At 48.9% G+C, this 27965-nt stretch overlaps 1 protein-coding gene across 1 annotated transcript; it reads left to right on the top strand.

Annotated features, from left to right (window-relative positions):
• The first annotated feature begins 1182 nt into the window (after window positions 1–1182).
• LOC135292029 (collagen alpha-1(X) chain-like) lies at window positions 1183–24483 on the top strand. Its single transcript, XM_064406277.1, has 5 exons — window positions 1183–1249; window positions 7109–7204; window positions 15894–16036; window positions 19693–19997; window positions 23928–24483. The coding sequence occupies exons 1-5, from the start codon at window positions 1207–1209 to the stop codon at window positions 24055–24057; spliced, it is 717 nt and encodes a 238-aa protein (XP_064262347.1). The 5' UTR covers window positions 1183–1206; the 3' UTR covers window positions 24058–24483.
• Window positions 24484–27965: the final 3482 nt, after the last annotated feature.

Raw genomic sequence — 27965 nt, 5'->3', positions numbered from 1 at the left:
GGGATGAACTGGGAGTGACTGGGAGTGAACTGGGAGTGACTGGGATGAACTGGGAGTGACTGGGATGGACTGGGAGTGACTGGGAGTGACTGGGAGTGAACTGGGAGTGACTGGGATGAACTGGGAGTGACTGGGAGTGAACTGGGAGTGACTGGGATGAACTGGGAGTGACTGGGAGTGACTGGGATGAACTGGGATGAACTGGGAGTGACTGGGAGTGACTGGGAGTGACTGGGATGAACTGGGAGTGACTGGGATGAACTGGGATGAACTGGGAGTGACTGGGAGTGACTGGGAGTGACTGGGAGTGACTGGGATGAACTGGGAGTGACTGGGAGTGACTGGGAGTGACTGGGAGTGACTGGGAGTGACTGGGAGTGACTGGGATGAACTGGGATGAACTGGGAGTGACTGGGAGTGACTGGGAGTGACTGGGAGTGACTGGGAGTGACTGGGACTGACTGGGATGAACTGGGAGTGACTGGGATGAACTGGGAGTGACTGGGAGTGACTGGGAGTGAACTGGGAGTGACTGGGAGTGACTGGGAGTGACTGGGAGTGACTGGGATGAACTGGGAGTGACTGGGAGTGACTGGGACTGACTGGGATGAACTGGGAGTGACTGGGATGAACTGGGAGTGACTGGGAGTGACTGGGAGTGAACTGGGAGTGACTGGGAGTGACTGGGATGAACTGGGATGAACTGGGAGTGACTAGGAGTGACTGGGAGTGACTGGGATGAACTGGGAGTGAACTGGGATGGACTGGGAGTGACTGGGAGTGACTGGGAGTGACTGGGAGTGAACTGGGAGTGACTGGGAGTGACTGGGAGTGACTGGGAGTGACTGGGATGAACTGGGAGTGACTGGGAGTGACTGGGAGTGACTGGGAGTGACTGGGAGTGACAGGGATGAACTGGGAGTGACTGGGAGTGACTGGGAGTGACTGGGATTGAACTGGGAGTGACTGGGATGAACTGGGAGTGACTGGGAGTGACTGGGAGCCACTAGGGGGCGCCACGCCTCCCCAGGGCTCCGCCGCGGGCCGGGCGGAAGCGCCATTTCCCGCCTCACCAAAGGGGAGGGACTTTGTCTCGGCTGACCAATAGGAGCGTCCTTTACCGCCTTTCCGCGTGTTGATTGGTCAAAGCCTCTGCGCTCAGCCAATCAGATCGTGGGGGAGGCGTGGTCTCGGCGAGCGGCGGGAATGGCGGGCGAGCTGAGCGCTGAGGCGGCGCGGGAGATCCGCCGTGAGTCGGGGCTGTAATGGCGCTGAGCGCGGTTTAAACGGCGCCGAACGGGCTTTAATGAGGGCTGGAAGGGGGCACGGGCACCCTCAGGGCTCCAGGGGTCCCTCCCGACACGGAGCCTGCTCAGGCGGCCCCGCGGTCCCCTCAGGATTTCCCTCTCAGGCTGTTGTGAGCTCCAGTTCCCCTCACCGGGGTGAAATCTTCACCCGGGGGCTTTTCAATCCCTCCCACCCCTCCCAGGGGTTCAAATTCCCCTCACGATTTTTTAAATGTTCACCTCGGAGCTTTTCAGTCCCTCAGACCCCTCACAGGAGCTCAGATCCCCTCACGAGTGTTTACAACTTTTACTTCTGGGCTTTTCAGTCCCTCAGACCCCTCACAGAAGCTCCAAATACTCTCGTGTGGGTTAAATTTTTACCCCGGGGCTTTTCAATCCCTCAAACCCCTGACAGGAGCTCAAATCCCCTCACGAATGTTTCAATTTTATTTTGGGGCTTTTCAGTCCCTCGAACCCCTCACAGGAGCTCAAATTTCCCTCACAATTTTTTAAATTATTATTTTGGGACTTTTCAATCCCTCAAACCCCTCACAGAAGCTCAGATCCCCTGACGAGTATTTATAACTTTTACTTCTGGGATTTTCAATCCCTCATACCCCTCGCAGGGGCTCAAATACCCTCACAAGTGTTTCAGTTTTTATTTCGGGACTTTTTAATCCCTCAGACCCCTCGCAGGAGCTCAGATTTTCCTCATAATTTTTAAAATTTTTATTTTGGGACTTTTCAATCCCTCAGACCCCTCGCAGGAGCTGCAAATCCCCTCACGAGTGTTTAAAATTTTATTTCTGAACTCTTCAAACCTTCAAACCCCTCACAGGAGCTCAAATCCCCTCAGGAGTGTTTAAATTTTTATTTTGGGGCTTTTCAGTCTTTCAAACCCCTCACAGGAGCTCCAGATCCACTCATGAGTGTTTAAAATTTTATTTCGGGACTTTTCAATCCCTCAGACCCCTCACAGGAGCTCAGATTTTCCTCATAATTTTTAAAATTTTTATTTTGGGACTTTTCAGTCCCTCAGACCCCTCGCAGGAGCTCAAATCCCCTCATGAGTGTTTAAATTTTTATTTTTGGGCTTTTCAATCCCTCAGACCCCTCACAGGAGCTCAAATACCCTCACGAGAGTTTAAAATTTTATTTCTGAACTCTTCAAACCTTCAAACCCCTCACAGGAGCTCAAATCCCCTCAGGAGAGTTTACATTTTTATTTTGTGACTTTTCAATCCCTCAGACCCCTCCCAGGAGCTCAAATTTCCCTCACAATTTTTTAAATTATTATTTTGGGACTTTTCAGTCCCTCAAACCCCTCACAGGAGCTCAAATCCCCTCACGAGTGTTGAAATTTTTGTTTTGGGGCTTTTCAATCTTTCAAACCCCTCACAGGAGCTCCAGATCCACTCATGAGTGTTTAAATTTTTATTTCGGGACTTTTCAATCCCTCAGACCCCTCACAGGAGCTCAGATCCCCTCACGAGTGTTGAAATTTTTATTTTTGGGCTTTTCAATCCCTCAGACCCCTCACAGGAGCTCAAATACCCTCAGGAGTGTTTAAAATTTTATTTCTGAACTCTTCAAACCTTCAAACCCCTCACAGGAGCTCAAATCCCCTCACGAGAGTTTAAAATTTTATTTTGGGACTTTTGAATCCCTCAAACCCCTCCCAGGAGCTCAAATTTCCCTCACAATTTTTTAAATTATTATTTTGGGACTTTTCAGTCCCTCAAACCCCTCACAGGAGCTCAAATCCCCTCAGGAGTGTTTAAATTTTTGTTTTGGGGCTTTTCAATCTTTCAAACCCCTCCCAGGAGGTCCAGATCCACTCATGAGTGTTTAAAATTTTATTTTGGGACTCTTCAATCCCTCAGACCCCTCACAGGAGCTCAGATTTTCCTCACAATTTTTAAAATTATTGTTTTGGGACTTTTCAATCCCTCAAACCCCTCACAGGAGCTCAAGTCCCCTCATGAGTGTTTAAATTTTTTATTTTGTGACTTTTCAATCCCTCAGACCCCTCACAGGAACTCAAATTTTCCTCACAATTTTTTAAATTTTGGACTTTTCAATCCCTCAAACCCCTCACAGGAACTCAAATCCCCTCACGAGTGTTGAAATTTTTATTTTTGGGCTTTTCAATCCCTCAGACCCCTCACAGGAGCTCAAATACCCTCAGGAGTGTTTAATATTTTGTTTCTGAACTCTTCAAACCTTCAAACCCCTCACAGGAGCTCAAATCCCCTCACGAGAATTTACATTTTTATTTTGTGACTTTTGAATCCCTCAAACCCCTCCCAGGAGCTCAAATTTTCCTCACAATTTGTAAAATTATTGTTTTGGGACTTTTCAATCCCTCAAACCCCTCACAGGAGTTCCAAATTCCCTCACGAACGTTTCAATTTTTATTTTGAGTTTTTTCAGTCCCTCAGACCCCTCACAGGAGCTCAAATCCCCTCATGAGTGTTTAAATTTTTTATTTTGTGACTTTTCAATCCCTCAGACCCCTCACAGGAACTCAGATCCCCTCACGAGTGTTTAAATTTTTATTTTTGAGCTTTTCAATCCCTCAGACCCCTCGCAGGAGCTCAGATCCCCTCACGAGTGTTTACAACTTTTACTTCTGGGCTTTTCAGTCCCTCAGACCCCTCACAGGAGCTCCAAATACTCTCGTGTGGGTTAAATTTTTACCCCGGGGCTTTTCAATCCCTCAAACCCCTGACAGGAGCTCAAATCCCCTCACGAATGTTTCAGTTTTATTTTGGGGCTTTTCAGTCCCTCGAACCCCTCACAGGAGCTCAAATTTTCCTCACAAGTTTTTGAATTATTATTTTGGGACTTTTCAATCCCTCAAACCCCTCACAGGAGTTCCAAATCCCCTCACGAGTGTTTAAAACTTTTACTTCTGGGATTTTCAATCCCTCATACCCCTCGCAGGGGCTCAAATACCCTCACGAGTGTTTCAGTTTTTATTTCGGGACTTTTTAATCCCTCAAACCCCTCCTAGGAGCTCAGATTTTCCTCATAATTTTAAAAATTTTTATTTTGGGACTTTTCAATCCCTCAGACCCCTCGCAGGAGCTCAGATCCCCTCACGAGTGTTGAAATTTTTATTTTTGGGCTTTTCAATCCCTCAGACCCCTCGCAGGAGCTGCAAATCCCCTCACGAGTGTTTAAAATCTTATTTCTGAACTCTTCAAACCTTCAAACCCCTCACAGGAGCTCAAATCCCCTCACGAGAGTTTAAAATTTTATTTTGTGACTTTTGAATCCCTCAAACCCCTCCCAGGAGCTCAAATTTCCCTCACAATTTTTTAAATTATTATTTTGGGACTTTTCAGTCCCTCAAACCCCTCACAGGAGCTCAAATCCCCTCACGAGTGTTGAAATTTTTGTTTTGGGGCTTTTCAATCTTTCAAACCCCTCACAGGAGCTCCAGATCCACTCATGAGTGGTTAAAATTTTATTTCGGGACTTTTCAATCCCTCAGACCCCTCACAGGAGCTCAGATTTTCCTCATAATTTTAAAAATTTTTATTTTGGGACTTTTCAGTCCCTCAGACCCCTCGCAGGAGCTCAGATCCCCTCAGGAGTGTTTAAAACTTTTACTTCTGGGATTTTCAGTCCCTCAAACCCCTCACAGGAGCTCAAATCCCCTCACGAGTGTTAAAAATCTTATTTCTGAGCTTTTCAAACCTTCAAACCCCTCACAGGAGCTCAAATCCCCTCACGAGAGTTTAAAATTTTATTTTGGGACTTTTGAATCCCTCAAACCCCTCCCAGGAGCTCAAATTTCCCTCACAATTTTTAAAATTATTATTTTGGGACTTTTCAATTTCTCAAACCCCTCACAGGAGCTCAAATCCCTTCACGAGTGTTAAAATTTTTATTTTGTGAGTTTTCAATCCCTCAAACCCCTCACAGGAGCTCAAATCCCCTCATGAGTGTTTAAATTTTTGTTTTGGGGCTTTTCAATCTTTCAAACCCCTCACAGGAGCTCCAGATCCACTCATGAGTGTTTAAAATTTTATTTCGGGACTTTTCAATCCCTCAGACCCCTCACAGGAGCTCAAACCCCCTCAGGAGTGTTTAAATTTTTGTTTTGGGGCTTTTCAATCTTTCAAACCCCTCACAGGAGCTCCAGATCCACTCAGGAGTGTTTAAAATTTTATTTTGGGACTTTTCAATCCCTCAGACCCCTCACAGGAACTCAAATTTCCCTCACAATTTTTTAAATTATTATTTTGGGACTTTTCAATCCCTCAAACCCCTCACAGGAGTTCCAAATCCCCTCACGAACGTTTCAATTTTTATTTTGAGTTTTTTCAATCCCTCAAACCCCTCACAGGAGCTCAAATCCCCTCACAGGGAATTTTTTGGGAATTCACTGGATTTTTTTATTTAATTTCTTGGATTCTTTAGGGAATTTCCGGGATTTTTTTGGGAATTTCTTGGATTTTTTTTTGGAATTTCTGGATTTTTGTGGGAATTCCCTGGATCGTTTGGAAATTTCCTGGATTTTATTTTTAATTGTCTGGATTTTTTAGGTAGTTTCTTGGATTTTTGTGGGAATTTTCTGGATTTTTTGTGGAAATTCCCTGGAATTTTTTTTTTCTTGGAATTACCCAGATTTTTCTGGGAATTTCCTGGATCCTTTTGGGAATTCCCTGGATTTTAATGGAATTTTCTTTAATTTTTTAGAAGTTCCTTGGATTTTTGTGGCAATTCCCTGAATCCTTTCAGGAATTCCTTGGATCCTTTTGGGAATTTCCTGGATTTTTAAAGGCATTTCTTGGATATTTTTGGAGAATTTTCTGGATTTTTGTAAGAATTCCTTGGATTTTTTTGGAGATTCCCTGGATTTTTTGTGGGAATTTTCAGGATTTTTGTGGAAAAGTTCTGGATTCTTTTTTTGGGTGGGAATTTTCTGGATTTTCTTTGGAATTTCTTGGATTTTTGTGGGAATTCTCTGGATCCTTTTGGGAATTTTCTGGAATTTTTAAAATTTATTTGTAATTGTTTTGGATTTTTTAAACATTTTTGGGGGGGCAATTTTGTGGATTTTTGGAAAATTTTCTGGATTATCTTTGAAAATTCCCTGGATTTTTGTGGGAATTCTCTGGATCCTTTTGGGAATTTTCTGGAATGAAAAAAAAAAATCATTGTTTTGGGAATTTTCCTTTTTATTTTGGCGGGAATTTCTTGGATTTTTTTAAAACTTTTCAGATTTTCTTTGAAAATTCCTGGATTTTTTTGCGACAATTCCCTGGATTTTTGTGGGAATTTTCTGGATGTTCTTTGGAATTTTCTAGATTTTTGGGAATTTCTTGGATTTTTGTGGGAATTCTCTGGATCCTTTTGGGAATTTTCTGGAAATTAAAAAAAAAATTACATTGTTTTGGGAATTTTCCTTTTTAATTTTGGGGGAATTTCTTGGATTTTTTGGAAAATTTTCTGTATTTTCTTTGAAAATTCCCTGGATTTTTGTGGGAATTCTCTGGATCCTTTTGGGAATTTTTCTGAATTTAAATTTTTTTTTTACATTGTTTTGGGGATTTGCCTTTTTATTTTGGGATATTTTTACTTTTTTTTTGGGGGGGGGAGGAATTTATTGGATTTTTGGGAAAAATTTCTGGATTTTCTTTGCAGATTCCCTGGATTTTGGTAGGAAATTCCTGGATTTTTTTGTGACACTTCCCTAAATCCCCCCCAAAAATCCCCTCCAGTAAAAAACCAATCCCACCCATTTTCCCACCCCAAATTCCCATTTTTTTTAATTCCAAATGTAATTTTTTTGGAATTCTGGGTGGCAGAGCTGCAGAAATCCAAGGAGAAGTCGCGGCGGGTCGGGAACGCCGCCGAGGAAGCGGCCGCCTGCAACCGCCTGGGAGAGATCCTGGCTGCCCATGGTGAGGGGGAATGCCGGGAAAAACTGGGAATGCTGGGCTGGGGAACTGGGAATTCTGAACTGGGAAACTGGGAATGGGGCTGGGAATGGGGCTGGGAATGGGGCTGGAGAGATCCTGGCTGCCCATGGTGAGGGGGAATTCCGGGAAAAATGGGAATGCTGGGAAACTGGGAATGGGGAACTGGGAATGGGGAACTGGGAATGGGGAACTGGGAATGTGAATAGGAAATCGGGAATGGAACTGGTAATGGAACTGGGATTGGGGAACTGGGAATGGAATTGGGAATGGGGAACTGGGAATGGAACTGGGAATGGAATTGGGAATGGGGAACTGGGAATGGAATTGGGAATGGGAATGGGAAATTGGGAATGGAACTGGGAATGGGGCTGGAGAGATCCTGGCTGCCCATGGTGAGAGGGAATGCTGGGAAAAACTGGGAATGCTGGGCTGGGAAACTGGGAATGGGGAACTGGGAATGGGGAACTGGGGATGGGGAACTGGGAATGGGGAATGGGAATGGGGAACTGGGAATGGGGCTGGAGAGATCCTGGCTGCCCATGGTGAGAGGGAATGCCGGGAAAAACTGGGAATGCTGGGCTGGGAAACTGGGAATGGGGAACTGGGAGAACTGGGGATGGAACTGGGAATGGGGAACTGGGAATGGGGAACTGGGAATGGGGAACTGGGAATGGGAATGGGGAACTGGGAATGGGGAATGGGGAACTGGGAATGGGGAACTGGGAATGGGAATGGGGAACTGGGAATGGGGAATGGGGAACTGGGGATGGGGAACTGGGAATGGGGAACTGGGAATGGGAATGGGGAACTGGGAATGGGGAACTGGGAATGGGAATGGGAATGGGAATGGGAATGGGGAACTGGGAATGGGAATGGGGCTGGAGAGATCCTGGCTGCCCATGGTGAGAGGGAATGCCGGGAAAAATGGGAATGCTGGGCTGGGGAACTGGGAATGGGGCCGGGAAACTGGGGATGGAACTGAGAAAGGGGAACTGGGAATGTGAATGGGAAATCGGGAATGGAACTGGGATTGGGGAACTGGGAATGGAATTGGGAATGGGGCTGGAGAGATCCCGGCTGCCCATGGTGAGGGGGAATGCCGGGAAAAATGGGAATGCTGGGCTGGGAAACTGGGAATGGGGAACTGGGAATGGGGCTGGGAATGGGGAACCGGGAATGGGGCTGGAGAGATCCTGCCCATGGTGAGAGGGAATTCTGGGCTGAGAAACTGGGAATTCTGGGCTGAGAAACTGGGAATAGGGAACTGGGAATGGGGAACTGGGAATGGAACTGGGAATGGAATTGGGAATGGGGAACTGGGGATGGAACTGGGAATGGGGAACTGGGAATGGAACTGGGAATGGGAATGGGGCTGGAGAGATCCTGGCTGCTCATGGTGAGAGGGAATTCCGGGAAAAATGGGAATGCTGGACTAGGGGAATGGGAATGGGGAACTGGGGAAACTGGGAATGGGAATGGCGAACTGGGAATGGAGAACTGGAAATGGGGAACTGGGAATGGGGAATGGGAATGGGGAACTGGGAATGGGGAACTGGGAATGGGGAACTGGGAATGGGAATGGGGAACTGGGAATGGGGAATGGGAATGGGGAATGGGAATGGGGAACTGGGAATGGGGAACTGGGAATGGGGAACTGGGAATGGGGAATGGGAATGGGGAACTGGGAATGGGGAACTGGGAATGGGGAACTGGAAATGGGGAACTGGGAATGGGGAACTGGGAATGGGGAACTGGGAATGGGGAAAAGGAATGGGGAACTGGAAATGGGGAACTGGGAATGGGGAACTGGAAATGGGGAACTGGGAATGGGGAATGGGAATGGGGAACTGGGAATGGGGAACTGGGAATGGGGAACTGGGAATGGGAATGGGGAACTGGGAATGGGGAATGGGAATGGGGAATGGGAATGGGGAACTGGGAATGGGGAACTGGGAATGGGGAACTGGGAATGGGGAACTGGGAATGGGGAATGGGAATGGGGAACTGGGAATGGGGAACTGGGAATGGGGAACTGGAAATGGGGAACTGGGAATGGGGAACTGGGAATGGGGAACTGGGAATGGGGAACTGGGAATGGGAATGGGGAACTGGGAATGGGGAACTGGGAATGGGGAACTGGGAATGGGGAACTGGGAATGGGGAACTGGAAATGGGGAACTGGGAATGGGGAACTGGGAATGGGGAACTGGGAATGGGGAAAAGGAATGGGGAACTGGAAATGGGGAACTGGGAATGGGGAACTGGAAATGGGGAACTGGGAATGGGGAACTGGGAATGGGGAATGGGAATGGGGAACTGGGAATGGGGAACTGGGAATGGAACTGGGAATGGGAATGGGGCTGGAGAGATCCTGGCTGCTCATGGTGAGAGGGAATTCCGGGAAAAATGGGAATGCTGGACTAGGGGAATGGGAATGGGGAACTGGGGAAACTGGGAATGGGAATGGCGAACTGGGAATGGAGAACTGGAAATGGGGAACTGGGAATGGGGAATGGGAATGGGGAACTGGGAATGGGGAACTGGGAATGGGAATGGGGAACTGGGAATGGGGAATGGGAATGGGGAATGGGAATGGGGAACTGGGAATGGGGAACTGGGAATGGGGAACTGGGAATGGGGAATGGGAATGGGGAACTGGGAATGGGAATGGGGAACTGGGAATGGGGAATGGGAATGGGGAATGGGAATGGGGAACTGGGAATGGGGAACTGGGAATGGGGAACTGGGAATGGGGAATGGGAATGGGGAACTGGGAATGGGGAATGGGAATGGGGAACTGGGAATGGGGAAAAGGAATGGGGAACTGGGAATGGGGAACTGGGAATGGGGAACTGGAAATGGGGAACTGGGAATGGGGAACTGGGAATGGGGAACTGGGAATGGGGAAAAGGAATGGGGAACTGGGAATGGGGAACTGGGAATGGGGAACTGGGAATGGGGAACTGGGAATGGGGAATGGGAATGGGGAACTGGGAATGGGGAACTGGGAATGGGAATGGGAATGGGGAATGGGAATGGGGAACTGGGAATGGGGAACTGGGAATGGGAATGGGAATGGGAATGGGGCTGGAGAGATCCTGGCTGCTCATGGTGAGAGGGAATTCCGGGAAAAATGGGAATGCTGGACTAGGGGAATGGGAATGGGGAACTGGGGAAACTGGGAATGGGAATGGCGAACTGGGAATGGAGAACTGGAAATGGGGAACTGGGAATGGGGAATGGGAATGGGGAACTGGGAATGGGGAACTGGGAATGGGGAACTGGGGATGGAACTGGGAATGGGGAACTGGGAATGGAACTGGGAATGGGAATGGGGCTGGAGAGATCCTGGCTGCTCATGGTGAGAGGGAATTCCGGGAAAAATGGGAATGCTGGACTAGGGGAATGGGAATGGGGAACTGGGGAAACTGGGAATGGGAATGGCGAACTGGGAATGGAGAACTGGAAATGGGGAACTGGGAATGGGGAATGGGAATGGGGAACTGGGAATGGGGAATGGGGAATGGGGAACTGGGAATGGGAATGGGGAACTGGGAATGGGGAATGGGAATGGGGAATGGGAATGGGGAACTGGGAATGGGGAACTGGGAATGGGGAACTGGGAATGGGGAACTGGGAATGGGAATGGGGAACTGGGAATGGGGAATGGGAATGGGGAATGGGAATGGGGAACTGGGAATGGGGAACTGGGAATGGGGAACTGGGAATGGGGAACTGGGAATGGGAATGGGGAACTGGGAATGGGGAACTGGGAATGGGGAACTGGGAATGGGGAATGGGAATGGGGAACTGGGAATGGGGAACTGGGAATGGGGAACTGGAAATGGGGAACTGGGAATGGGGAATGGGAATGGGGAACTGGGAATGGGGAACTGGGAATGGGGAATGGGAATGGGGAATGGGAATGGGGAACTGGGAATGGGGAACTGGGAATGGGGAACTGGGAATGGGGAATGGGAATGGGGAACTGGGAATGGGGAACTGGGAATGGGGAACTGGAAATGGGGAACTGGGAATGGGGAACTGGGAATGGGGAACTGGGAATGGGGAACTGGGAATGGGAATGGGGAACTGGGAATGGGGAACTGGGAATGGGGAACTGGGAATGGGGAACTGGGAATGGGGAACTGGGAATGGGGAACTGGGAATGGGGAAAAGGAATGGGGAACTGGAAATGGGGAACTGGGAATGGGGAACTGGAAATGGGGAACTGGGAATGGGGAACTGGGAATGGGGAATGGGAATGGGGAACTGGGAATGGGGAACTGGGAATGGGAATGGGAATGGGAATGGGGCTGGAGAGATCCTGGCTGCTCATGGTGAGAGGGAATTCCGGGAAAAATGGGAATGCTGGACTAGGGGAATGGGAATGGGGAACTGGGGAAACTGGGAATGGGAATGGCGAACTGGGAATGGAGAACTGGAAATGGGGAACTGGGAATGGGGAATGGGAATGGGGAACTGGGAATGGGGAACTGGGAATGGGGAACTGGGAATGGGAATGGGGAACTGGGAATGGGGAATGGGAATGGGGAATGGGAATGGGGAACTGGGAATGGGGAACTGGGAATGGGGAACTGGGAATGGGGAATGGGAATGGGGAACTGGGAATGGGGAATGGGAATGGGGAACTGGGAATGGGGAACTGGGAATGGGGAACTGGAAATGGGGAACTGGGAATGGGGAACTGGGAATGGGGAACTGGGAATGGGGAAAAGGAATGGGGAACTGGGAATGGGGAACTGGGAATGGGGAACTGGGAATGGGGAACTGGGAATGGGGAACTGGGAATGGGAATGGGAATGGGGAATGGGAATGGGGAACTGGGAATGGGAATGGGAATGGGGAATGGGAATGGGGAACTGGGAATGGGGAACTGGGAATGGGGAACTGGGAATGGGGAACTGGAAATGGGGAACTGGGAATGGGGAACTGGGAATGGGGAACTGGGAATGGGGAAAAGGAATGGGGAACTGGAAATGGGGAACTGGGAATGGGGAACTGGAAATGGGGAACTGGGAATGGGGAACTGGGAATGGGGAATGGGAATGGGGAACTGGGAATGGGGAACTGGGAATGGGAATGGGAATGGGAATGGGGCTGGAGAGATCCTGGCTGCTCATGGTGAGAGGGAATTCCGGGAAAAATGGGAATGCTGGACTAGGGGAATGGGAATGGGGAACTGGGGAAACTGGGAATGGGAATGGCGAACTGGGAATGGAGAACTGGAAATGGGGAACTGGGAATGGGGAATGGGAATGGGGAACTGGGAATGGGGAACTGGGAATGGGGAACTGGGAATGGGAATGGGGAACTGGGAATGGGGAATGGGAATGGGGAATGGGAATCTGGAACTGGGAATGGGGAACTGGGAATGGGGAACTGGGAATGGGGAATGGGAATGGGGAACTGGGAATGGGGAACTGGGAATGGGGAACTGGGAATGGGGAAAAGGAATGGGGAACTGGAAATGGGGAACTGGGAATGGGGAACTGGAAATGGGGAACTGGGAATGGGAATGGGAATGGGGAACTGGGAATGGGGAACTGGGAATGGGAATGGGAATGGGGAACTGGGAATGGGGAATGGGAATGGGGAACTGGGAATGGGGAACTGGGAATGGGAATGGGAATGGGGAACTGGGAATGGGGAACTGGGAATGGGAATGGGAATGGGGAATGGGAATGGGGAACTGGGAATGGGGAACTGGGAATGGGAATGGGAATGGGGAATGGGAATGGGGAACTGGGAATGGGGAACTGGGAATGGGAATGGGAATGGGGAACTGGGAATGGGGAACTGGGAATGGGAATGGGAATGGGGAACTGGGAATGGGGAACTGGGAATGGGAATGGGAAATCAGGGATTCTGAACTGGGATTTGGGAATGGGAATGGGAATGGGGCTGGAGAGATCCTGGCTGCCCATGGTGAGAGGGAATGCCGGGAAAAACTGGGAATGCTGGGCTGGGAAACTGGGAATGGGGAACTGGGAATGGGAATGGGGAACTGGGGATGGGGAACTGGGAATGGGGAACTGGGAATGGAACTGGGAATGGGGAACTGGGAATGGGAATGGGGAACTGGGGATGGGGAACTGGGAATGGGGAACTGGGAATGGAACTGGGAATGGGGAACTGGGAATGGAATTGGGAATGGGAAATTGGGAATGGAATTGGGAATGGGGCTGGAGAGATCCTGGCTGCCCATGGTGAGAGGGAATGCCGGGAAAAATGGGAATGCTGGGTTGGGAAACTGGGAATGGGGAACTGGGAAACTGGGGATGGGAATGGGGAACCGGGAATGGAACTGGGAATGGGGAACTGGGAATGGGGCTGGAGAGATCCTGCTCATGGTGAGAGGGAATTCTGGGAAAAACTGGGAATGCTGGGCTGGGGGAATGGGAATGGGGAACGGGAAACTGGGAATGGGGAACTGGGAATGGATCTGGGAATGGAACTGGGAATTCAAACTGGGAATTGGTTGGGAAACAGGGAATTTCAGAATGGGAATGCGTCTGGAAAAAACTGGGAATTCTAAACTGGGAATGGGCAGGGAAACTGGGAATGGAGCTGGGAAACTGGGAATGGGAAACTGGGAATGGGTGTGAGAATCTGAGATTGGATTTTGGGATCCAGGACTGGGATTTTTGGGATCAGGGCTTGGATTTTGGGATCAGAGCTGGAATTCTGGCAGTCAGGGCTGAGATTTTTGGGCTCAGGGCTGGAATTTTGGGAATCAGAGCCGGGATTTGTGGAATCTGGGCTGGGATGTTGGTCTCAGGGTCAGGTTTTATGGGCTCAGGGTCAGGTTTTATGGGATCAGGGTCAGGTTTTATGGGGTCAGATCCAGGATTTTGGTCTCAGGTCAGGTTTTATGGGCTCAGGTCAGGTTTTATGGGATCAGGGTCAGGTTTTATGGGATCAGGTCAGGTTTTATGGGATCAGGGTCAGGTTTTATGGGATAAGCTCTGTGATTTTGCTCTCAGGGTCAGGTTTTATGGTCTCAGATCCGGAATTTCAGGGCTCAGGGTCAGGTTTTGGGTCTCAGGGTCAGGTTTCAGGGCTCAGGGTCAGGTTTCAGGGCTCAGGGTCAGGTTTTGGGTCTCAGATCTGGAATTTCAGGGCTCAGGGTCAGGTTTTGGGTCTCAGGGTCAGGTTTTGGGGCTCAGGGTCAGGTTTCAGGGCTCAGGGTCAGGTTTTGGGTCTCAGGGTCAGGTTTTGGGTCTCAGGGTCAGGTTTTGGGGCTCCCGGTCAGGTTTTGGGTCTCAGGGTCAGGTTTTGGGGCTCAGGGTCAGGTTTCAGGGCTCAGGGTCAGGTTTTGGGGCTCAGGGTCAGGTTTTGGGTCTCAGGGTCAGGTTTCAGGGCTCAGGGTCAGGTTTTGGGTCTCAGGGTCAGGTTTCAGGGCTCAGGGTCAGGTTTTGGGTCTCAGGGTCAGGTTTTGGGTCTCAGATCTGGAATTTCAGGGCTCAGGGTCAGGTTTTGGGTCTCAGGGTCAGGTTTCAGGGCTCAGGGTCAGGTTTTAGGTCTCAGATCCGGAATTTCAGGGCTCAGGGTCAGGTTTTGGGTCTCAGGGTCAGGTTTTGGGTCTCAGGGTCAGGTTTTGGGTCTCAGGGTCAGGTTTTGGGTCTCAGGGTCAGGTTTCAGGGCTCAGGGTCAGGTTTTGGGGCTCAGGGTCAGGTTTTGGGTCTCAGGGTCAGGTTTTGGGTCTCAGGGTCAGGTTTCAGGGCTCAGGGTCAGGTTTTAGGTCTCAGGGTCAGGTTTTGGGTCTCAGGGTCAGGTTTTGGGTCTCAGGGTCAGGTTTTAGGTCTCAGGGTCAGGTTTTGGGTCTCAGGGTCAGGTTTTGGGTCTCAGGGTCAGGTTTCAGGGCTCAGGGTCAGGTTTTGGGTCTCAGGGTCAGGTTTTGGGTCTCAGGGTCAGGTTTTGGGTCTCAGATCTGGAATTTCAGGGCTCAGGGTCAGGTTTTGGGTCTCAGGGTCAGGTTTCAGGGCTCAGGGTCAGGTTTTGGGTCTCAGGGTCAGGTTTTAGGTCTCAGATCTGGAATTTCAGGGCTCAGGGTCAGGTTTCAGGGCTCAGGGTCAGGTTTTGGGGCTCAGATCTGGAATTTCAGGGCTCAGGGTCAGGTTTTGGGTCTCAGGGTCAGGTTTTGGGTCTCAGGGTCAGGTTTCAGGGCTCAGGGTCAGGTTTTGGGGCTCAGGGTCAGGTTTCAGGGCTCAGGGTCAGGCTTTGGGTCTCAGGGTCAGGTTTTATGGGATCAGATCCGGAATTTCAGGGCTCAGGGTCAGGTTTTGGGTCTCAGGGTCAGGTTTTGGGTCTCAGGGTCAGGCTTTGGGTCTCAGGGTCAGGTTTTATGGTCTCAGGGTCAGGTTTTGGGTCTCAGGGTCAGGTTTCAGGGCTCAGGGTCAGGTTTTGGGTCTCAGATCTGGGATTTCAGGGCTCAGGGTCAGGCTTTGGGTCTCAGGGTCAGGTTTTATGGGATCAGATCCGGAATTTCAGGGCTCAGGGTCAGGTTTTGGGGCTCAGGGTCAGGTTTTGGGTCTCAGGGTCAGGTTTTGGGTCTCAGGGTCAGGTTTTATGGTCTCAGGGTCAGGTTTCAGGGCTCAGGGTCAGGCTTTGGGTCCCAGCTCTCCCCGATCTCCCGTTCCCGGGGCAGGGCGCTTCCAGGAGGCGCTGGAGCAGCACCGCGAGGAGCTGCGGCTGCTCGAGGGCGCCGGCGACCGGCTGGGCTGCGCCGTGGCGCACCGCAAGGTGGGCGAGCGCCTGGCCGAGCTGCAGCGCTTCCCCCAGGCCCTGCAGGTGAGGGGAGACGGGAATTCCGGGAATTCCGGGAATTCCGGGAGTGCTGGGAGTGCTGGGGTGAAGTTTGGAGGGGGTTGGAGGGGATTTGGGAAGGAGGGAAATGGGAAAATGGGAAAATTGGGAGGGCCCGGCCCTGAGCTGCTGCGCTTCCCGCAGGCCCTGGAGGGAAAGGAATGAGAATTTCAGGAATTTTTTGGGAGGAATTTCAGGAATTCTGGGAATGCTGGGAATGTTGAGGTGAATTTTGGAGGGGTTTGGAGGGGTTTGGAGGGGGTTGGGAAGGAGGGAAATGGGAAAATGGGAAAATCGGGAGCGCCCGGCCCTGAGGTGCAGCGCTTCCCACAGGCCATGCAGGTGAGGGGAGACCTGAATTTTGGGAATTCCGGGAATTTTGGGAATTCTGGGAATGCTCGGAGTGCTGGGGTGAAGTTTGGAGGGGTTTGGAGGGGTTTGGAGGGGTTGGAGGGGGTTTTGGAAGGAGGGAAATGGGAAAATGGGAAAATCAGGAGTGCCCAGCCCTGAGCTGCAGCGCTTCCCCCAGGCCCTGCAGGTGAGGGGAGATGGGAATTTTGGGAATTCTGGGAATGTTGGGAATGCTGGGGTGAAGTTTTGAGGGGTTTGGAGAGGTTTTGAGGGGTTTGGAGGGGATTTGGGAAGGAGGGAAATCAGGAAAATCGGGAGCGCCCGGCCCTGAGCTGCAGCGCTTCCCACAGGCCTTGGAGGGAAAGAAATGAGAATGTCAGGAATTTTTGGGGAGAATTTTGGGAATTCTGGGAATTCTGGGAATGTTGGGGTGAAGTTTGGAGGGGTTTGGAGAGGTTTGGAGGGGGTTGGAAGAGATTTGGGAAGGAGGGAAATGGGAAAATCGGGAGCGCCCGGCCCTGAGCTGCAGCGCTTCCCACAGGCCCTGGAGGGAAAGGAATGAGAATTTCAGGAATTTTTTGGGAGGGAATTTCAGGAATTCTGGGAATTCCTGGAATTCTGGGAATGTTGGGAATGTTGGGGTGAAGTTTGGAGGGGGTTGGAGGGGGTTGGAAAGAGGGAAATGGGAAAATGGGAAAATCGGGAGCGGCCGGCCCTGAGCTGCAGCGCTTCCCCCAGGCCCTGCAGGTGAAGGGAGATGGGAATTTTGGGAATTCCGGGAATTTTGGGAATTCTGGGAATGTTGGGGTCAAGTTTGGAGAGGTTTGGAGGGGGTTGGAGGGGATTTGGGAAGGAGGGAAATCAGGAAAATCGGGAGCGCCCGGCCCTGAGCTGCAGCGCTTCCCACAGGCCCTGGAGGGAAAGGAATGAGAATTTCAGGAATTTTTTTGGGGAGAATTTCAGGAATTCTGGGAATGTTGGGAATGTTGGGAATGTTGGGATGAAGTTTGGAGGGGTTTGGAGGGGGTTGGAAAGAGGGAAATGGGAAAATGGGAAAATCGGGAGCGCCCGGCCCTGAGCTGCAGCGCTTCCCACAGGCCCTGCAGGTGAGGGAGATGGGAATTTTGGGAATTCTGGGAATGTTGGGAATGCTGGGGTGAAGTTTTGAGGGGTTTGGAGAGGTTTTGAGGGGTTTGGAGGAGGTTGGAGGGGATTTGGGAAGAGAGAAATGGGAAAATCGGGAGTGCCCGGCCCTGAGCTGCAGCGCTTCCCACAGGCCTTGGAGGGAAAGGAATGAGAATTTCAGGAATTTTTGGGGAGGGAATTTCAGGAATTCTGGGAATTCCTGGAATTCTGGGAATGTTGGGAATGTTGGGGTGAAGTTTGGAGAGGTTTGGAGGGGGTTGGAGGGGGTTGGAAAGAGAGAAATGGGAAAATCGGGAGCGCCCGGCCGAGCTGCAGCGCTTCCCACAGACCCTGGAGGGGAAGGAATGAGAATTTCAGGAACTTTTTGGGAGGGATTTCAGGAATTCTGGGAATGCTGGGAATGTTGAGGTGAATTTTGGAGGGGTTTGGAGGGGTTTGGAGGGGGTTGGGAAGGAGGGAAATGGGAAAATGGGAAAATCGGGAGCGGCCGGCCCTGAGCTGCAGCGCTTCCCACAGGCCCTGCAGGTGAGGGGAGATGGGAATTCTGGGAATTCCGGGAATTCTGGGAATGTTGGGAATGCTGGGGTGAAGTTTTGAGGGGTTTGGAGAGGTTTTGAGGGGTTTGGAGGGGGTTGGAGGGGATTTGGGAAGAGAGAAATGGGAAAATTGGGAGCGCCCGGCCCTGAGCTGCAGCGCTTCCCACAGGCCCTGCAGGTGAGGGGAGATGGGGATTCTGGGAATGCTGGGAGTTTTTCCCACTTTCTCCTCAGTTTCCCCCAGCTTTTTCCCACTTTTTCCCAATTTCTAAGAATTTTCCCCCTTTTTCTCCCAGTTTTTTCCCTTTTTCCCCCATTTTCCCAGCCCCAGCTCCAGCCCCTCTCCTTGTCCCAGCATCTCCCGGACCCGTCAGAGCAGCAAATTTCTCCCCATTTCTCTCAATTTTAACCCATTTTCTCCCAATTTTTCCCCAAAATCTCCCATTTTTCCCCAATTTTAACCAATTTCGCTGTTTTTTCCCCAGCCCCAGCTGCAGCCCCTGGCCCTGTCCTGGGCTCTCCGTGACCCGGTGGAGCAGCAGCGCTCCTTTGTTTCCTCCTTATTTTCTCCATTTTTTTCCATTTTTTTCCCAAAATCTCCCATTTTCCCCCATTTTCCCCCAATTTTAACCAATTTCCCTGTTTTTTCCCCCCAGCCCCAGCTGCAGCCCCTGGCCCTGTCCCGCTCCCTCCGTGACCCGGTGGAGCAGCAGCGCTCCTTTGTTTTCTCCTTATTTTCTCCATTTTTTTCCCTTTTTTTTCCCCATTTTTTCCCAAAATCTCCCAAATTCTCCCCATTTCCCCCCAATTTTAACCAATTTCCCCGTTTCTCCCCCAGCCCCAGCTGCAGCACCTGGCCCTGTCCCGCTCTCTCCGTGACCCGGTGGAGCAGCAAATTTCTCCCCATTTCTCCCAATTTTAACCCATTTTCTCCCAATTTTTTCCCATTTTCTCCCTATTTTTTCCCAAATTCTCCCCCTTTCCCCCCAATTTTAACCAATTTCGCTGTTTTTTCCCCAGCCCCAGCTGCAGCACCTGGCCCTGTCGCGCTCCCTGCGTGACCCTGCGGAGCAGCAGCGCTCCTTTGTTTCCTCCTTATTTTTCCCATTTTTTCCAAATTTAACCCTTTTTTTCCCCATTTTTCCCAAAATCTCCCAAATTCTCCCCATTTCCCCCAATTTTAACCAATTTCCCTGTTTTTCTCCCCAGCACCAGCTGCAGCCCCTCTCCCTGTCCCGCTCCCTCCGTGACCCTTCAGAGCAGCAAATTTCTCCCCATTTCTCCCCATTTTCTCCCAATTTTCTCCCAATTTTAACCAATTTTTTCCCCATTTTTTTCCCAAAATCTCCCATTTTCCCCCCCATTTCTCCCCAATTTTAACCAATTTTCCCGTTTTTCTCCCCGTTTCTCCCCAGCCCCAGCTGCAGCACCTGGCCCTGTCCCGGGCTCTCCGTGACCCGGTGGAGCAGCAAATTTCTCCCCATTTCTCCCAATTTTAACCCATTTTCACCCAAACTTTTGCCTTTTTTCCCCATTTTTTCCCAAATTCTCCCCCTTTCCCCCCAATTTTAACCAATTTCCCCGTTTTTCTCCCCGTTTTTCCCCCAGCACCAGCTGCAGCACCTGGCCCTGTCGCGCTCCCTCCATGACCCGGTGGAGCAGCAGGCGCGCCTGGGCCACCCTGGGCCGCACCTTCCTCCTCATGGCCGAGGAGCCCGCAATTCCCGACGTTCCCGAGCTGCCGCACTTCCCGGAATTCCCAAAGAACCCCCGGGGGCCCCTGCAGGACGAGGAGAGCGAGGAGAATTCGGGAATTCCCGGGAATTTGGGAATGCCGGGGGCTGCGGCCGCGCTGCGCCGGGCGCTGGAGGCGTTCCAGAACAGCCTGCACATCCTGGAGACGCAGCTGGAAGGTGGGGAATTTGGGGAAAATCGGGGAATTTTGGGGAAATTTAAAAATTTTGGGAATTTTTGGGAAAAATTTGGAATTTTTGGGGTGATTTTAGGACTTTTTGGGAGGTTTTTTGAGAGTTTTTCGGGATTTTAGGAGTTTTTTGGGGATTTATTTTTGAATTCTGGGGGATTTTTGGGCATTTTTTGGGAATTTTGGGGACTTCTGGGAAAAATTTGGGAATTTTTGGGTGATTGTGTGAGGTTGTTTTGAGTTTTTGGAGTGGTTTTTTTATTTTTGGAGGGATTTTTGGGAGTTATTTTTGAATTGTGAGAATTTTTTGGGAGGTTTTTTTTGAATTTTGGGAAAATTTGGAATTTTTGGTAAAAATTTGGGATTTTTTGAGTGGTGTTTCAGGACTTTTTGTGGATTTTTTTGGAGATTTTTGGGGATCTTTTGGAATTTTTTGGCTTTTTTTTAGGAAATGTTGGGGAATTTTTTGCATGATTTTTGGGATTTTTTTTGGGAATTTTTGGGTGGTTTTTTGGGAATTTTGGGAAAAATTTGGGGGATTTTGGGAAAGTTTGGGAATTTTTGGGGGGATTTTAAGAGTTTTTGGGCGGTTTTTTGGGTGTTTTTGGGGGATTTTAGGAGTTTTTTTGGGGTTTTTTTTGGATTTTCTTTTGAATTCTGGTGATTTTTGGGGGGAATTTTTGGGGATTTTTTTGGGAATTCTCGGAATTTTTGGGGCAGTTTTGGGGAATTTTGGAAAGTTTTTGGGAATTCTGGGAATTATTGGGATTTTTGGGGTTTTTTTTTCTGGGATTTTGGGGGATTTTTGGGAGTTTTTTGGGATCTGGAGGCGTTCCAGAACAGCCTGCACATCCTGGAGACGCAGCTGGAAGGTGGGGAAATTCAGGGAAATCTGGGAATTTTGGGGAAAATCTGGGAATTTGGGGAAAATTGGGGAATTTTTGGGGGGATTTTAGGAGTTTTTGGGACTTTTTTTTTAGTTTTGGGGGGGTTTTTTTGGATTTTTTTTTGAATTCTGGAGAATTTTGGGGCGTTTTTTTGGGATTTTTCGGGAATTTTTGGAACATTTTTGGGAATTTTGGGAGAATTTGGGAATTTTTGGGGTGATTTTGAGAGTTTTGGGAGTTTTTGGGGTGTTTTTGAGGGATTTTAGGAGATTTTTGGCTATTATTTTGGGATTTTGTTTTGAATTCTGGGGATTTTTGGGGATTTTTTGGGAATTTTGGGAACTTCTTTGAGAATTTTGGGAACTTCTGGGAACAATTTGGGATTTTTTGGGTGATTTTAGGAGTTTTTGGGAGGTTTTTTGGGGAGTTTTTGGAGATTTGTTGGGGATTTTTGGGATTTTTTTTCATAATTTTTGGCCATTTTTAGGGAATTTTTGGTGAATTTTTTTTGGATTCTGGGAAGTTTCTTGGGAATTCTGGAAATTCTTGGGAATTTTGGGGAGTTTTTTTGGGTTTTTTTTCTGGGATTTTGGGGAAGTTTTAGGAGTTTTTTGGGATCTGGAGGCGATCCAGAACAGCCTGCACAGCGTGGGAGACGCAGCTGGAAGGTGGGGATTGGGGATTTTGGGGAATTTTGGGGAAAATCTGGGAATTTGGGGATTTTTCGGGAAAAATTTGGGAATTTTTTGGGGAATTTTGTGAGTTTTTGGAGGTTTTTTGAGAGTTTTTCGGGGATTTTAGGAGTTTGTTTGGGATTTATTTTTGAATTCTGGGGGATTTTTGGGCGGGTTTTTTTTTTTAATTTTGGGGGTTTTTTGGGAATTTGGGGGAACTTTTGGGAAAAATTTGGGAATTTTTTGGATGAATTGGGAATTTTTTGGGTGATTTTAGGTGGTTTTGGGAGGTTTTTGAGAGTTTTTGGGGGGGGTTTTAGGAGGGTTTTTTTTTTTTTTCATTTTTGGATTTTTTTTTCATTCTGGGGGATTTTTGGGTGTTTTTTTTTTTGGGGAATTTTGAGGATGTTTTGAGAATTTTGGGAAAATTCCAAATCCCAGAATTCTGATCCCAAATCCTCAATTCCAAATCCCCCAATTTTGATGCTGACTCCCTGCAGTTTCTGACCCCAAATCCCCAAATTTCGACCTCAAATCCCAGAATTTTGACCCTAAATCTCCAAATCCCAATCCCAAATCCTGGAATTCCGACTTCAAACCCCAAATCCCAAAATCCCCAATCCCAAATCCTGGAATTCCGGTCCCAAATCCCAAAATCCCCAATCCCAAATCCTGGAATTCTGACCCCAAATCCCAGAATTCTGCTTCAAAAACCTGGAGTTTCTGACCCCAAATCCCCAAATTTTCAACCTCAAATCCCAGAATTTTGACCCCAAATCCCAAAATCCCGATCCCAAATCCCAGAACTTCCAAATTCCCAACCCCAAATCCTGGAATTTCAATCCCAAACCCCCAAAATCCCCTGACCCCAAATCCCAGAATTCTGCTTCAAAATCCTGGAGTTTCTGACCCCAAATCTCCAAATTTTGACCTCAAATCTCCAAATTTCGACCCCAAATCCCCAAATTTCGACCCCAAACTCCAGGATTTCGATCCAAATCTCCACATCCCGATCCCAAATCCCAGAATTCCCAATTTTTCCCATTATTTTTCCCGTTTTTCCAGGCGTGCTGCCCCCCCTGAGAGCCTCTTCTTCCTGGCATTGCCGACCCCAAATCGCTGAATTCCCATCCCAAATCCCAAAATCCCCAATCCCAAATCCTGGAATTCTGACCCCAAATCCCAAAATTCCCAATCCCAAATCCTGGAGTTTCTGACCCCAAATCCCCAAATTTCCACCCCAAACTCCAGGATTTCGATCCCAAATCTCCAAATCCCGATCCCAAATCCCAGAATTCCCGATTTTTCCCATTATTTTTCCCGTTTTCCCAGGCGTGGTGCCCCCGCGGGATCTGGCCCAGATGCGGAGCCGCCTCTTGCCGGCATTGCTGACCCCAAATCCCAGAATTCCCATCCCAAATCCCAGAATTCTGACCCCAAACCCCAAATCCCAAAATCCCCAATTCCAAATCCTGGAATTCTGACTCCAAATCCCAAAAATCCAAATCCCAAATCCTGGAATTCTGACCCCCAAATCCCAGAATTCTGATTCCAAATCCTGGAGTTTCTGACCCCAAATCCCCACATTTCCACCCCAAATTTTGACCCCAAATCCCCAGATTTCAACCTCAAATCCCCAAATTTCAACCTCAAATCCCCAAATTTCGACCTCAAATCCCCAAATTTCGACCGGAAATCCCCAAATTTCGACCTCAAATCCCAGAATCCTGACCCCAAATCCCAGAATTCCCATCCCAAATCCTGGAATTCTGACCCCAAATCTCCAAATCCCAAAATCCCCAATCCCAAATCCTGGAGTTTCTGACCCCAAATGCCCAAATTTCGACCCCCAAATCCCTAAATTTTGACCTCAAATCCAGAATTTTGACCCTAAATCCCCAAATTTCAACGCCAGATCCCAGATTTCCAATCCCAAATCCCGGAATTCCCAATTTTTCCCATTATTTTCCCGTTTTCCCAGGCGTGGTGCCCCCCCGGGAGCTGGCCCAGATGCGGAGCCGCCTCTTCCCGGCATTGCTGACCCCAAATCCCAGAATTCTGACACCAAATCCCGGAATTCCGACCCCAAATCTCCAATCCCACAAAATCCTCCAATCCCAAATCCCAGAATTCCCATCCGAAATCCTGGAATTCTGACCCCAAATCCCAGAATTCTGCTTCAAAATCCTGGAGTTTCTGACTCCAGGAAATCCCCAAATTTTGACCCCAAATCCCCAAATTTCGACCCCAAACTCCAGGATTTCGATCCCAAATCTCCAAATCCCGATCCCAAATCCCAGAATCCCGATCCCAAATCCCAGAATTCCCGATTTTCCCATATTTTTCCCGTTTTCCCAGGCGTGGTGCCCCCGCGGGAGCTGGCCCAGATGCGGAGCCGCCTCTTCCTGAACCTGGGGCTGGTGCAGGAATCGCTGGGGAACGGCCGGAGCTGCTCCCGCCTGCTGAGCCACAGCGTGCAGCTGGCTGAGTGAGCAGTTTGGGGGAATTCCGGGAATTCCGGGAATTCCGGAATGCTGGCAGCGAAATTTGGGAATTTTCCAGTGAAATTTGGGGGTTTAGGGGGAAAATTTGGGGTTTTGGGGGTTTTTTTGGTTGTTTTAGAGAGGAATTTGGGGATTTTGGAGAGGAGCTTTGGAGGTTTTAGAGAGGAATTTGGGAATTCTGGGATTGGATTTTGGGGATTTTGGGAATGCTGAGAACGACATTTGGGAATTTTGGAGTGAAATTTGGGTGTTCTGGGGGGGATTTTTGGGGGTTTGGGGTGAAAATGTGGCTGTTTTGGGCGGTTTTTTGGTTGTTTCAGAGAAGAGTTTGGGGATTTTGGAGAGGGTTTTTGGAGGTTTTAGAGAGGGATTTTGGGAAGAAATTTTGGGAATTTTGGGATTGGATTTTGGGAATTCATGGGAATTTTGGGAATGCTGAAAGCGAAATTTGGGAATTTTGGAGTGAAATTTGGGGTTTTGGGGCAAAAATTTGGGGTTTTGGGGGGATTTTTGAGGGTTTGGGGAAGGAATTCGGGGATTTTGGAGAGGGTTTTTGGAGGTTTTAGAGAGGAATTTGGGAATTTTGGGACTGGATTTTGGGGATTTTGGGAATGCTGAGAGCGAAATTTGGGAATTTTTGGGTGAAATTTGGGTGGTTTGGGGCAAATATTGGGGGTTTCAGGGGGGATTTTTGAGGTTTTCGGAAGGAATTTGGGGTTTCAAAGTGGATTTTGGAGAGGGTTGTTGGGGTTTGGGAAGGAATTTTGGGATTGGATTTTTGGGAATTTTAGCAATTCTTGGGATTTTGGGAATGCTGGCAGCGAAATTTGGGAATTTTCCGGTGAAATTTGGGGGGTTTGGGGAGGATTCTGGGGGAAAATCTGGGGGTTTTGGAGGTTTTTTAGTTGTTTTAGAGAGGAGTTTGGGGATTTTGGAGAGGATTTTTGAGGGTTTTAGAGAGGATTTTGGGAATTTTGGGACTGGATTTTGGGGATTTTGGGAATGCTGAGAGCGAAATTTGGGAATTTTGGAGTGAAATTTGGGAGGTTTGGGGCGAAAATTTGGGGTTTTGGGGGGGATTTTTGAGGGTTTGGGGAAGGAATTTGGGGATTTTGGAGAGGAGCTTTGGAGGTTTTAGAGAGGAAGTTTGGGAAGAAACTTTGGGAATTTTGGGGTGGGATTTTGGGGATTTTGGGAAGAAATTTTGGGGGTTTTGGGATGGGATTTTGGGGGTTTTGGGGGTTGGGATTTGGGGGTTTTGGGGGTTGGGATTTGGGGGTTTTGGGGGTTGGGATTTGGGGGTTCCCCAGCTGGGGCTGGTGCAGGAATCGCTGGGGAACGGCCGGAGCTGCTCCCGCCTGCTGAGCCACAGCGTGCAGCTGGCTGAGTGAGCAGGGGCAATCCGGGAATTCCGGGAATTCTTGGGATTTGGGGAATGCTGAGAGTGAAATTTGGGAATTTTGGAGTGAAATTTGGGGGTTTGGGATGAAAATTTGGGTGTTTTAGGGGGGTTTTTTGGTTGTTGTAGAGAGGAATTTGGGGATTTTGGAGAGGATTTTGGGCGGTTTTAGAGAGGGATTTGGAAATTCTGGGATTGGATTTTGGGGATTTTGGGAATGCTGAGAGCGAAATTGGGAATTTTCGAGTGAAATTTGGGGGTTATGGGGGGGATTTTTGGGGGTTTGGGGTGAAAATGTGGCTGTTTTGGGCGGTTTTTTGGTTGTTTCAGAGAAGAGTTTGGGGATTTTGGAGAGGGTTTTGGAGGTTTTAGAGAGGGATTTTGGGAGGAAATTTTGGGAATTTGGGGGTTGGATTTTGGGGATTTTGGGAATGCTGAGAGCGAAATTTGGGAATTTTCAGGTGAAATTTGGGTGGTTTTGGGCCAAAAATTTGGGGTTTTGGGGGGGATTGGGGGTTTGGGGAAGGAATTTGGGGTCTCAAAGTCGATTTTGGAGAGGATTGTTGGGGTTTGGGATGGAATTTTGGGAATTTTGGGATTGGATTGTTGGGAATTTGGGAATTTTTGGAATGCTGGGAGTGAAATTTGGGAATTTTGGAGTGAAATTTGGGGGTTTTGGGGCAGATTTTTGGGGTTTTGGGGCAAAAATTTGGGTGTTTTAGGGGGGTTTTTTGGTTGTTGTAGAGAGGAATTTGGGGATTTTGGAGAGGGCTTTTGGAGGTTTTAGAGAGGATTTTGGGGATTTTGGGACTGGATTTTGGGGATTTTGGGAATGCTGAAAGCGAAATTTGGGAATTTTGGAGTGAAATTTGGGTGGTTTTGGGGCAAAAATTTGGGGTTTCAGGGGGAATTTTTGAGGGTTTTCAGAAGGAATTTGGGGGTTTCAAAGTGGATTTTGGAGAGGGTTGTTGGGGTTTGGGAAGAATTTTGGGATTGGATTTTGGGAATTTTAGCAATTCTTGGGATTTTGGGAATGCTGGCAGTGAAATTTGGGAATATTCCGGTGAAATTTGGGGGGTTTGGGGAGGATTTTGGGGGAAAATCTGGGGGTTTTGGAGGTTTTTTAGTTGTTTTAGAGAGGAGTTTGGGAATTTTGGAGAGGATTTTTGTGGGTTTTAGAGAGGATTTTGGGGATTTTGGACTGGATTTTGGGGATTTTGGGAATGCTGAGAGCGAAATTTGGGAATTTTGGAGTGAAATTTGGGGGGTTTGGGGTGAAAATTTGGGTTTTGGGGGGGATTTTTGAGGGTTTGGGGAAGGAATTTGGGGATTTTGGAGAGGAGCTTTGGAGGTTTTAGAGAAGAAGTTTGGGAAGAAACTTTGGGAATTTTGGGGTGGGATTTTGGGGATTTTGGGAAGAAATTTTGGGGGTTTTGGGATGGGATTTTGGGGTTTTGGGGGTTGGGATTTGGGGGTTCCCCAGCTGGGGCTGGTGCAGGAATCGCTGGGGAACGGCCGGAGCTGCTCCCGCCTGCTGAGCCACAGCGTGCAGCTGGCTGAGTGAGGAGCAGGGGGGAATCCGGGAATTCCGGGAATTTGGGAATGCTGCCAGTGAAATTTGGGAATTTTCCGGTGAAATTTGGGAGGTGTGGGGGGGATTTTTGGGGTTTTTTTGAGAAAATTTGGGGTTTTGGGGGGTTTTTTGGTTGTTTTAGAGAGGAGTTTGGGAATTTTGGGAAGGAATTTTGGGAATTTTGGGATTGGATTTTGGGAATTCATGGGAATTTTGGGAATGCTGAAAGCGAAATTTGGGAATTTTGGAGTGAAATTTGGGAGGTTTGGGGCGAAAATTTGGGGTTTTAGGGGCGATTTTTGAGGGTTGAAGGAATTTGGGGGTTTCGAAGTTGATTTTGGCAATTTTGGAGAGGATTGTTGGTGGTTTTAGAGAGGAAGTTTGGGAACTCTGGGGTTGTATTTTTGGGAATTTTGGGAATTCTTGGCGATTTTGGGAATGCTGAGAGTGAAATTTGGGAATTTTCGAGTGAAATTTGGGAGGTTTTGGGTGAAAATTTGGGGTTTTGGGGGGGATTTTTGAGGGTTTGGGGAAGGAATTCGGGGATTTTGGAGAGGGTTTTTGGAGGTTTTAGAGAAGAAGTTTGGGAATTCTGGGATTGGATTTTGGGGATTTTGGGAATGCTGAGAGCGAAATTTGGGAATTTTTGGGTGAAATTTGGGTGGTTTGGGGCAAAAATTTAGGGTTTTGGGGGGATTTTTGAGGGTTTTCGGAAGGAATTTGGGGTCTCAAAGTCGATTTTGGAGAGGATTGTTGGGGTTTGGGGTGGAATTTTGGGAATTTTTGGGATTGGATTTTTGGGGATTTTGGGGGTTTTGGAAATTTAGGAATGCTGAGACTGAAATTTAGGAATTTCCAATTTCAATTTGGGGGGTTATGGGCGGATTTTTGGGGGTTTGGGGTGAAAATTTGGGGTTTTT

This window comes from Passer domesticus, unplaced genomic scaffold, assembly GCF_036417665.1.
Source record: "Passer domesticus isolate bPasDom1 unplaced genomic scaffold, bPasDom1.hap1 HAP1_SCAFFOLD_182, whole genome shotgun sequence".
Classification (NCBI taxonomy): Eukaryota; Metazoa; Chordata; class Aves; order Passeriformes; family Passeridae; genus Passer; species Passer domesticus.
The sequence above is the reverse complement of the archived record's forward strand: the minus strand, read 5'-3'. Positions and strand labels throughout refer to the sequence as shown.